This window comes from Corvus hawaiiensis, chromosome 3, assembly GCF_020740725.1.
Source record: "Corvus hawaiiensis isolate bCorHaw1 chromosome 3, bCorHaw1.pri.cur, whole genome shotgun sequence".
Taxonomy (NCBI): Eukaryota; Metazoa; Chordata; class Aves; order Passeriformes; family Corvidae; genus Corvus; species Corvus hawaiiensis.
The window spans coordinates 48489222-48500032 of NC_063215.1; the positions used below are offsets into that span (position 1 = coordinate 48489222).

General features: G+C 40.2%; 1 protein-coding gene across 1 annotated transcript; it reads left to right on the top strand.

Annotated features, from left to right (window-relative positions):
- Positions 1–2708: 2708 nt before the first annotated feature.
- On the top strand, positions 2709–10768 carry CCN6 (cellular communication network factor 6). Its single transcript, XM_048295997.1, has 6 exons — positions 2709–2759; positions 3047–3072; positions 6015–6277; positions 6631–6873; positions 9341–9534; positions 9933–10768. Exons 1-6 carry the CDS (start codon positions 2709–2711, stop codon positions 10212–10214), a joined length of 1059 nt encoding a protein of 352 aa, XP_048151954.1. The 3' UTR covers positions 10215–10768.
- Positions 10769–10811: the final 43 nt, after the last annotated feature.

Here is a 10811-nt window from a genome sequence, read left to right on the forward strand (position 1 = left end):
GGCATTTTGTCTAAGACCTTGTATCTAGTTAGAATGCATGGTTATATTAATTTATGGGTTTATAACTCATACTTTTCTATCTCTTAAGACAGTGGATTTACATGGCATATTTCACAGACAGGAAGATGATTTTTTGGCACCAAGGAGATGTGTGCAGTATTGAGAGGTCACTGAATATACAACTAAATTACATTTCTGTTCAGGGTGGTATTAGAATGGCACCAGATAGCAGAGCAGGTTTAGTTCAGGAAATGAATGATGCTTTATGTAATCAAATCTGCAAGGGAGATTTGGCAAGAAGGATGAATACAGACAAACTGTTGCTGAGTCTGGACATGGCATTAAAAACATTAGTTTTTGAGTTGTGGGGGATTACTAAAGACCTGCAGGAGAGGAAAAGGGCAGATTGCCTCCATTCACTTAAATCAGAGACAATACTAGCAGAGACATAGACTCCAATACTGAGTAGTCAAAGCACTGGTGCACTATTTATGCATAGGGGTTAGTGCTGCTGTCTTTGTGGTCTTGTGGCTACTTATTATACATGCAGGGATCAGTACTGCAGGTACTGTGAGGTCCAGACAGCCTCATTTAAGTGCATTTGTTAGGGAAAGGCAGTGAAGGCACGTTGTTGTTTTGGAGAGCGGATTCCCTAGCGGGAGTGGTGCTCCTAGCAGGAGGCCCTTCTCGGGCTGAAGAGGTATGCTGGTTGATTTGCACACATGTGAGCAATCATCCAGCCACCTACAATGACATTTTAATGTGTTATATCACCAAAATGTCTTCCTCGGGGAGGAGCATTCCTCCCACTCCTTCCAAACCCAACATTTTCTATCAATCAGCTTAATTATACTCTAACTACAGTTTCAAAGTCTCACTCTCTAAAACCCAGATACCACATTCTCCAGGTGATTCCAGCAAAATACACCATATAAAACCAATGGGTAATACTACAGAAATCTCTCTCTCCTGTTTCCCAAGACTGGGGACCATTATTCACATCAGACCGGTCTTTGCCAGCTCACACAGAGCATTCCCGGTCCTGCACTGGTCACATGCTTTATGTCTGCAATGCAAAGAGAAACAACACATTTCAAAGGAATGCTGTGTGCTCCCCTTAGAGTTCTAGGAGAATGGATGTGCTAGTCCTCACTTCTTACAGGCTGGAGAGTGAAAGGGGTGTCTTTGGGGCTGCAAGAGAAAACCGTACCTGGAATCTCCTCAGACAGCCAGCATTTCTCGTTATTATCCCTCTGAAAGTCTGCCAGGAGAGGTTTAGCAGCCTCCACCCTTGGAGGTTTTCCAGATCCAAATAGGCAGAGCTGTGAGTAACCCAGTCTGATCTCAGAATGAACCCTGCTTGAGCAGGGGTTGGACTAGAGACCCCCTGGGCCCTCTTCCAGCCTCAACTATCTTCTGATTCTATGAAAGAAGCTATGTTTTGATAGTACACAGAAGAGACTTTTGAGAAACCTGTGTGCTATGTTCATAAGCTTTCAAAGGGAAACACAAGGATGGCTTGAGTCTGCACTACCACACACCAGAGTAACATAATGAAATGAACTGATCTGCAGCATTCACTTGTCACCCAGGTACTGCCTGGACTTTATCTTGAGTTATGTAAGAAAGTGATTGTGCTAAAGAAGAGCAGATTTTCAGTGTTTTACAGCTGAATGCTCAAGAGTTTGGAGGGACAGTTCAGGGTGCATTTATAACTGCAGAGGGCACGTGATGCTCCAAGTCTGGGAGCCAAACAGAATCGCTTAGACTGGATTTGTTATCCTACTCCCACTACTGCCTCTGTCCACACATGGCTGCAGTGTGAGTGTGGTCTTTGGCAGCCTCCCCTAGTAACTCTTGGGCTTCACAGGAGGTGCCTGAGCAAGGACAAATGTGAAGGAGGAGTATTATCAGGGCACCACCACCACTGCTGCAGGGCTGGAGTTTTTATCTTACCCTGGAGACCCTCACTTGTTAGCCTAAAAATCAAACACATCACCTTGATAGTAGGTGATAAGGGGAAGGGAATTTGGAGATTTGAACAATCTTGTGCTTAAGTGGGGCAACACAGCAATAAGACAAGGTGCATACTTCAGGGAAAAGTACATTATAGTTTGGGCTTCCCATTAAGATTCCACGGAAAGACGCAGTGCAGAATATGTAGCAGCACTACAGCACTTTATAGCATCTACTTCCCTCTTTAGAGAGCATGTACTGACTGTGAATTTTTATGCAATGATTTGCTAGGCACAATACATTAGAAATTTTGAAGAACTCTGCTTTTTCCATCTCAAAAAATACATGTATTTGGGGCTCTGCCCTTCAGATTTCAGAAACTCCTGCAATATAGATTTAAAGATAAGTTAAAAATAACACTGCATTTCCAGCACCAGGATTTTAAGAATCAGATGTCACCCTACCCGACCTCAATTAAGTCTGGCTGAATCAGCTGGATGGGATCAAGCAGGGTGTGAAAATCTGTATTCTAGCAGTGGGCAGAGAAAAGAAGACCAGTTGGAAATTTCAGTGTGAAGCTGGTTCTGTATGAAGTGGAGAATTTCAAGTGTGAATGCGTGTATGTGTTCGTGCATGTGCTGGGAAAGTAGGGTTGGCAAGGGAGACAGAGGAGAGCTTTGTGTTCAGTGCTTCCTCTGACACAGCTCAGCCTGTTCCCTATCTCCCAGTTTCACTTCTGAATGTGCAGGAACATGCGGTGGCTCCTTGTTCCCACCATCTTCATCATCCCTTGTACTCAACAGGTAAGTTCATTAAAAAGAAGAAAAAGATTTCTCCCTTCCTCACCTTGTCCCAGTTAAAAGTTTTTATTTGCTTAATGACGAATTAAATTTCAGAGAAGTAAATTCCTCATAAAGAATAAGGAGCCATTCCCTACTCCTGAGTAAATTTCATTTGCAGCTTATTTACTGCATCAGTCACGTTTTGGTAATTTTTTTCTCTTTGTACACTAATATGACTTGGTGGGAAGAAAAAAGTGTTAGGGAAGCTTAAATTGCCACTGACGTTGCTTTTTTCCTCTTTTTTTAAGATAAGCACAGATGACTATCTGATGCAGTAAGAAAGTAAACATCTGTGCTCATATTCCATATATATATGTATACATGTGTTTGCAAATACGTATGGATACACACAGCAGTCCGACTTCAGGCTAGTTTTACAAATGAGAAAGGCACCTGGGCTGCGTTATACCTTGTCTCTTTTGAGAAAATTTTAAGTGATAGCTTTTTCTAAACGGATTTGTGTCAAAGGCCAATTTCATTATTTATTTACTTATTTTTGAAAATCCACTTTATGTGCACACAGTGTATTTTTCCTTTACAATCAAGATGAATGTCAACAGAACTTTCAAACGGCTGTTTCCCTCCGCTGACTTTCTGCATATTTAAAGCCAGACTAAGATAACCGAACATTAATGATAATACATTGCCTACTTTTGCTATTTGCTTATTTATACCACACCGACCTTGTTCAACCTTTAAAACATAGGAAAACAAACACATGAAGGGTCCTTACACAATGGTCTCATTTTCTGATCTGCCCATAGGATCAGGAAAAGTATGCAAGGGGCTTGTGTGATGTGAATACATTTGGTATAGAAACTTGAGGAAGCACAAATTAGAAAAATATTTGACCTGTAAACTGTACAAGCAAACTTTACATTTTCATTGAAACCTAATAGATATGTGAAGATTTTTCATGTGAACCAAAGTTCTCAGTAATTCCACAGTTAAAACTATCAGATATTTGCCTAATTGTTTTTCTTACTTTGCAAGAACTTTGTAGTCTCACACCTTACAGCTGACATCTTTCTCTAAAAAAAGGAGAGAAAACTCCCCTAAGTAGAAGTCTGTAGGTTTAAAGCATGTTCCAATTTGTAATACAAATTAAACATATTGGTTGAAGTGCATAAGATTACTTCCTGCTATGCATACCCATCTTGAAACATGATACCTGATTCAAGTCACATAACTTCATATTGCTGGCATATGGCCAAATTCCTGATGATGATGCTGCTAATAATAATAATGATAACACTCTGCTTCTAAAGAGAAAGGCAGCAAGGAAATGTTTCCTAAAGCAACCATATTGTCTTAAACACTGCTAAATGTGTAGGAACACCTGCATGTCTTGTTTTCAGAACAATCCTTTAAGAACCTTTATATTCCAATGCACACATTCATCCAATTAACATTACGGTTTATAGGTATACGGTTTTCAGGCTTAGCTGCCTCAAAAAAGTATACTTGAGTTAGTTGTTTCTGTATTATTGCTGCATTTAGGCAAAAAGGATTAGAAGAAATCCTTTAACAAATGACACATTTATGAAACTATCTTCTTCATACTGCATGGAATACCACATGACGTTGTTTAACATCCATTTACTATATGAATTGCTTATGTAAATTAATATCTAGCTTAAAAATCATTCAGCCAAAGGAACTTGAAAGCTACTACTTTAGAGCTTTATTAGTAGCTGCAGATTAAGATATCGTAAGTATAGTTGTAAATGACCATGAAAAATGGAAATTAGTGGTAGAAAAAAGCCTTTTAAAAGGTCATTTACTACTGCACGCAATTAAGCCAGCTCAATTATGCTGCAAGAGCTTTCCTGGGCTATGACATATGAAATGCTGAATTCTGCAGATACTTCCAGTTTGAAAGTTGAGCCGCAAGAAACCCCAGCTGAATGACCCCTTTCTCAGCTCTCCCTCAGCATCTCTGCTGGAGGTGATTTCTACACCAGTAGAGCCTTGCAGTTTGGAGGAACAGAGAGAAACTGATAGGCTGGGCTTCATATGCACAGAAAAAATATAGGATATATGTTTTGGGCTTTTTTTCTGCAAGCCTGATGGTGATACCAGCACCTGATGAGGGGCTGGGTCTTCTTTTGCTCTTCAGGCAGTTAGAGCTGTGTGACGAGAGTGGCTCCCAGGCCTTATGTTATCTAATGGCCAAGTGCTATGCATGCCCCCACTTAACTATGGAACCAGTCATCCATGGGGAATAACTATACCATGATCTGCATTTCTGCTGAAATCAGCAGCAAGAAAAGATTTAATGCTAAGATCTAAACTAAGTTTTAGATGTAGTTCTTAAAAAATGCAGATAGACTATAGCTATCTCAAATAGATCCTTTCACACCATGCTTCAGAAAAATAAACCCATCAAGAATTAGTTTGGTCTTCCTTTACTTAAAAAAAAAAAAAAGACAAAAAAAAAAAAAAAGACATGAATTCTGAGACAGAATGTGTAAACCAGTAAATTCTGGCTAGATCTTGACTTCCTACTGCTGATACAAATCTCTTTAATGAGATGTGTCTTTGCTCCGTAAGCCCTGGATTCAATGAAAGCTTAGTCATGCAAATAGAGGCACTCTTAGAAAGTGACCTATTAAACTCAGTACAACTACTAGCCTCCCTTATTAGGATTAATTTTTTGCATGTAGCACAAGAGCATTTGTAAATATTATAATGCTCCTTCCCAAGCATCTACTCAAATTTTGGAGCAAAAGAAACATTCAAAAGAGCTTCCCTATTTTAAAAGGGTCTTCCCATCAGAACTGGCACACAGGACTGTGGCTGGCTATAAAACAATGTGAGAAATCAAAAGCTAATTAATTTAATAGATGGTTTGTAGGAAGGAACATTTACAATAAAACCACCATTTACTTTAAAACACTTTTTAAAAAAAAATTCTGTTCAGTTTTGTTCTGTAGAAGGCAAAGGAAAGACCAGTGAATTGTGTTTTGTTCCAGCAGGAGGCCAGGCTCACTGGTGGAACATCTCAGTGTATGATACTGACTGATGCAAATGGTCCTCTGCCTTCTACCTAAACCTCACATCCTCTCTCACTTTTTGGTCTTGTGAGATGAGAAATGTTATGTATCTTCATGCAACTTGGTGTTTTTTCCATCTCGACTTCATTTTATGCTATTCCAGCTACACATAATGCATTCAGTGCTCAAAATAGCCCACTGTGTGTAAGTTTTTCCACAGCCCACAAGAGCAGCCTGGAGATAAACCTTCAGAAACTGGTGAAGTCCAGCGCAAGGAAGTTTGCCACTGGCCATGCCGATGCCCGCCGGTGCCGGCCTGCACCCCTGGGGTGAGCCTGGTGAAGGATGGCTGTGGCTGCTGTAAGGTCTGTGCCAAGCAGGCAGGAGAGCCCTGCAACGAAGCAGATGTCTGTGATCCCCACAAAGGGCTCTACTGTGACTACTCAGAAGACAAGCCTAGGTATGAAACAGGCGTGTGTGCATGTAAGTTGTTCTTTCACATTCCCTTCTTGAAATCCAAGAGGGTGGGGACCAGCAGGTGAATAGTATTGGAGGAAAACTCCACTTGCAGGTGCTGCACAGCCCTGTGCTAAGGAATTTATCCTAATTTAGTCCTCCAACTGCTCAGTCAGAGAATCTGAGAGTAGGACTAGGACTGTATTTAATCTTATCTGCATTAATGAGACCAGTTCATTGTGCACAAGCCTGTTGGCAGACATGTCAATGTCTGATTTAAAAAGCTGTGAATGCCATAAAGATTGACCACATTTCAGCACTCACCTTAGCAAGACCCATGTGCTCCTCCTGTGTTAGTAACTGTTGTTCACAATTTTCAGATCTGGTAGCTGTAGGATGTGAGCTCAATGGAGTTTATTATGCCAACGGGCAGACCTTTCAGCCCAACCCACTTTATAAGTGCCTGTGTGTCAGTGGCACAATTGGATGTACCCCTGTGTTCACACCAAGATTAGCAGGAAGTCCCTGTGCCAGGGTCACAGGCAGAAAGAAGCCTGGACAATCCATTTGCAGCCTCGGACAGCACAAGCAACTTCAATCAACCAACTACAGACTGATGTCAGGTGAGCCTGGCTACATTGGTAAACTTTTCTGTACATGAGCCTTTCTGCATTTAGAGTCCCTGGCTCCAGCAGCCAGGCAGGCAGTGCACTGGCACTTGCCCAATTCTTGCTCAAGGCCTTTGCCAGGGTGACTGTTGTGTCCCACTTACCCCTCTTACTCTCAGGTCACAGACTCATTTCTCTAAACCTAATGAATGTGAAAAGCAAAAAGGCTTTTGGCTTCTGTCACCAGGGAATTGGCCAAAGCATCTTTCTGCAGAGGTTTACTACTCATCAGATCAGCCCAATTAGGGATGCTGGTGGACAGCCATTTTGCAGCCTGGAAACTGTCCCACTTTTTCCTGCTTTGTGGTGTTAGGGAGTCTTGGTTTTCACATACATACATTAACACGATGCAGGTCTCTTCTTTCAATAGAAAGCAGAAAGTTATAAAAATTGCCTTAGTGGCTTTCCCACATTCACAAATTTTAGGTCACTGCAAGACCAATACTCCCCCACGGTTTCTTTATTCAGTCTGATCAGAAGCATTCATAAGCTTGTCCATGCAATTCTGGCAGGGTCAGTTGATATTCCCTTTAACTCCATTCTTGCTTTGATGCTAACACTAGTTCTGTTTTTCACTCTAAGGAAGCACCATTGCCAGAAGCAGCTATGCCAGGCCTTCCCTGGCCACAGCTGCTACGCTTGTGCCATCTCCTTCCCTGTGCACTTCCAATTTTCCACGGTGAAGGTCCCCTTCGTTACAGCTAATGCAGGTACCAGAAAGCAGAGCCATTTATTTGGTGGCAGCCTGAATCACCATAATGGATCAAAAAACCAAAAGAATTACAAAGCTTATCAGAAAACCTTCATCAAAGGCTGCTGAGTAGATGCACGTAAGTCAATCAATCTGCAGATAACAGACCTGCTTACAAAATCTGAAGTCCAGTTTGGACAACTTCTCACACATAAGCAGTGGTTATGCAACTAAGCCAAAATTAAAAAAAGCAGCTCATCTTTACTTCAAAATTATGATACAATACCTGTACCTAGTATCAAAGCCTTTTAACAGAAATACACCTAATACTGTTGTATAAACACACACTCAGTAAGGCAACTGACTTCAAGTGAAGAGAGATTTAATTTCTAGAGAACAATGCCAATCTGATTGAAGAGAGACCATAATGCATTGAAAACAATGGCAACCAAACCATTTGAGCCTCTGAAATACATCTCACCACAAACTCAGTTAATGTATTTCAGATATCTGGAGAACAGCATTAAGCCATTTACTTTGTAGTCCCTTCAGCAGATCCAAAAGTAAAGTCCAACCTTCAGTAACTCCTTCACTGACTGCAACATGACATCATTTATTCTGGAATTTGGATCAGCTGCACAGCATAACCTTGACAGCAGACACCCAGCTGGCAAAGCATGCTTTCTATTGGGCTCAGTTCAGGGACTCAACACCCTGTCCCTGTGGTGGCTGTATGTGCTGTAGGATGCTGTTCTTTGGGAATCTTCTGAAGAAAAACACCTTGAAATTTTTTTTCAAAGTAAAGTCTTCCCCCTCCCATTTCCCAGTCCAGCAGAAGTACCTTGTCAACTTGTCCATGAATTCCATGCATGGCTCAATGGGCTAATAGGTATTTTGAAAAGCCCTTTTTCTGCTAGAGTGGATAATAAGTGCTAAGTTTCATTTTACTCTTCTTGCTTTGTCTTCTGATTTTCCATTTCAATTTCATTTACCTAATTCAGATAGACAGGGATGTAACTAGGTCATACTTTAAAAAATGTACCAAGTATAAACAACCATTTAACTTCATTTTATTTGTTGCAGATCTGTGACAGGCTTTTAAACTGCTTGCTTCAATGACATCTTTAAATTGCTGTCTACTTTCCAAGTATTCTGGAAAGTAGACAGCAGTTCTGGTAATTCCAGGTAATTCTGCCTGTGCTCCTACCTAAATGCACAGATTCCACATAGTTTTCTTGCAGAACTTTTCCACTGCAATTCTGTTTCTTTTTTAAAGTACACTTCACCTAATCCAGCCCTCAGGCTTTTTAGCGGTATCTAAAAGTGACTGGAGAATTTTATTCCTCAATACAAAACCTGAAGTCTTAAATATCTACAAAGACACAAATATTAATGTCTTCAGCAGCCTTTACAAGCTATGCTTGGCCTAAAAAAAATAAACATCTGGACATTTCATAAAAATTCCACAATTAACTCTCTTCACACAACACTTCCATCACATGAAACTAAAAGGTCATAAAATACATGCACTTTCATAGTCCTTGCTAGGATTTGAGTATCCAGTGTCAGCAAAGTTTAACTGCAGCTCAGCTGAATTTTGTATAAATGTTACTTATGTCGCATTTTTAGGTTTACCTACAGAAGTACCTTCATGAACAGAAATCAAATTCTTATTCTTGCATTTTCAATTCATCCTTTTGGGGCTGCCTAAATAAAATATTGCTGTCTTAGCTTACAGAAGCTTACCGCTAGTTTTGAAGAAAAAGTGCCTCATACAGGCAACTCCCTGGACACCCTGTTCCAGGACCTGTGGCATAGGCATATCCAGCAGAGTGACCAACGACAACAGAAAATGTGAAATGAAAAAAGAAAAGAGATTATGCTTCATCCAGCCTTGTCTGACCAATATGCTGAAGAAAATAAAGGTATTTTCTAGCATAAAATTAATTCCTCATAGAAAATTAAAATATTGGAACTAATGGAAAAATGGATGTACTGGCAAGTACTAATATGACATTTACTTCTTCCTTTTTTACGGGTTTTAAAATAACTCTTCTATGTTTTCTACCACCAATCTTCACGTTTCAATAGCAAACTACAGATGTGCAATTTCAAACAAAAGAATGTAATGTCCTGAGATATAAGTGCTGCTAATGCTGTCCTGATGCGCAGTCACTCTGAAAATATTTTCTCTTTATTGACTGACAAAGGAAAAATCAGGCAGCTTTCAGATTGAGTAGCTTTCAAGATATTTCTATGTAAATGTTGCAACTGTTTCTTACATGATCTGCTTTTAATGTTCAGGGTTGTCTTTGTTTTAAAGATTCCAAAGGGAAAAACATGTCAACCAACTTTCCAGCTTCCAACAGCAGAGAAGCTGGTTTTTTCCGGATGCTCAACTACTCAAAGATACAAACTAACTTTCTGTGGAGCGTGCTTGGACAAGAGGTGCTGTGTTCCTAATAAGTCCAAAATGATCACTGTACAGTTTGAGTGTCCCAACGAAGGCTTCTTCAGGTGGAAGATGATGTGGATAACATCGTGTGTGTGTCAGAGGACTTGCAGTGCTCCAGAAGATATATTTTCCCAACTCAAACTGCTATGATGAATTATACCACTGACAATTACATGTGGAGTGCAACAGCACATTCACACCCTGAAGAATCAGAAAAACCCCCTGCCACAGCAGTGTTTATAATGAAACTACATGCATGAATATTCACTCATTCATTAAATGGCACCTGGAAAATGCAAGACGGCAGCTTTCTAAATGTAACTCTTTTTATATGGGGAGATAGATACATCCTTCTCAATAATGTAACACCAGCACTGCCCAAACAAGAACTTAAGAAAGGCATAGCAAGACAGCTTCATACCCCACTGTAACAAGTTTTTGCCCACAAATGCTCTAACCTGTTAGGGAAAAAAATTGCCCTTGTAATACTTCATCTATCATTCTTCATTCTTAAATTAACCTTTTCCACTATACATCTGCACTAGTAAAACACATCAATGCTGTTTTGAAACAGAAGTCATCAACTTTAAACCCAGACTGCTTTTTGCAACAGATGGTCTTTCTCTAGTGTTGTGCATATAAACACTGCATGTGTAAAGGAACAAAAAAGTGGGCAACTGCAGATAATAGATGCAAGATTTTAAGAAAATTGCTATTTTTAAAACATTTTCTTAAAAAATGCTCTCA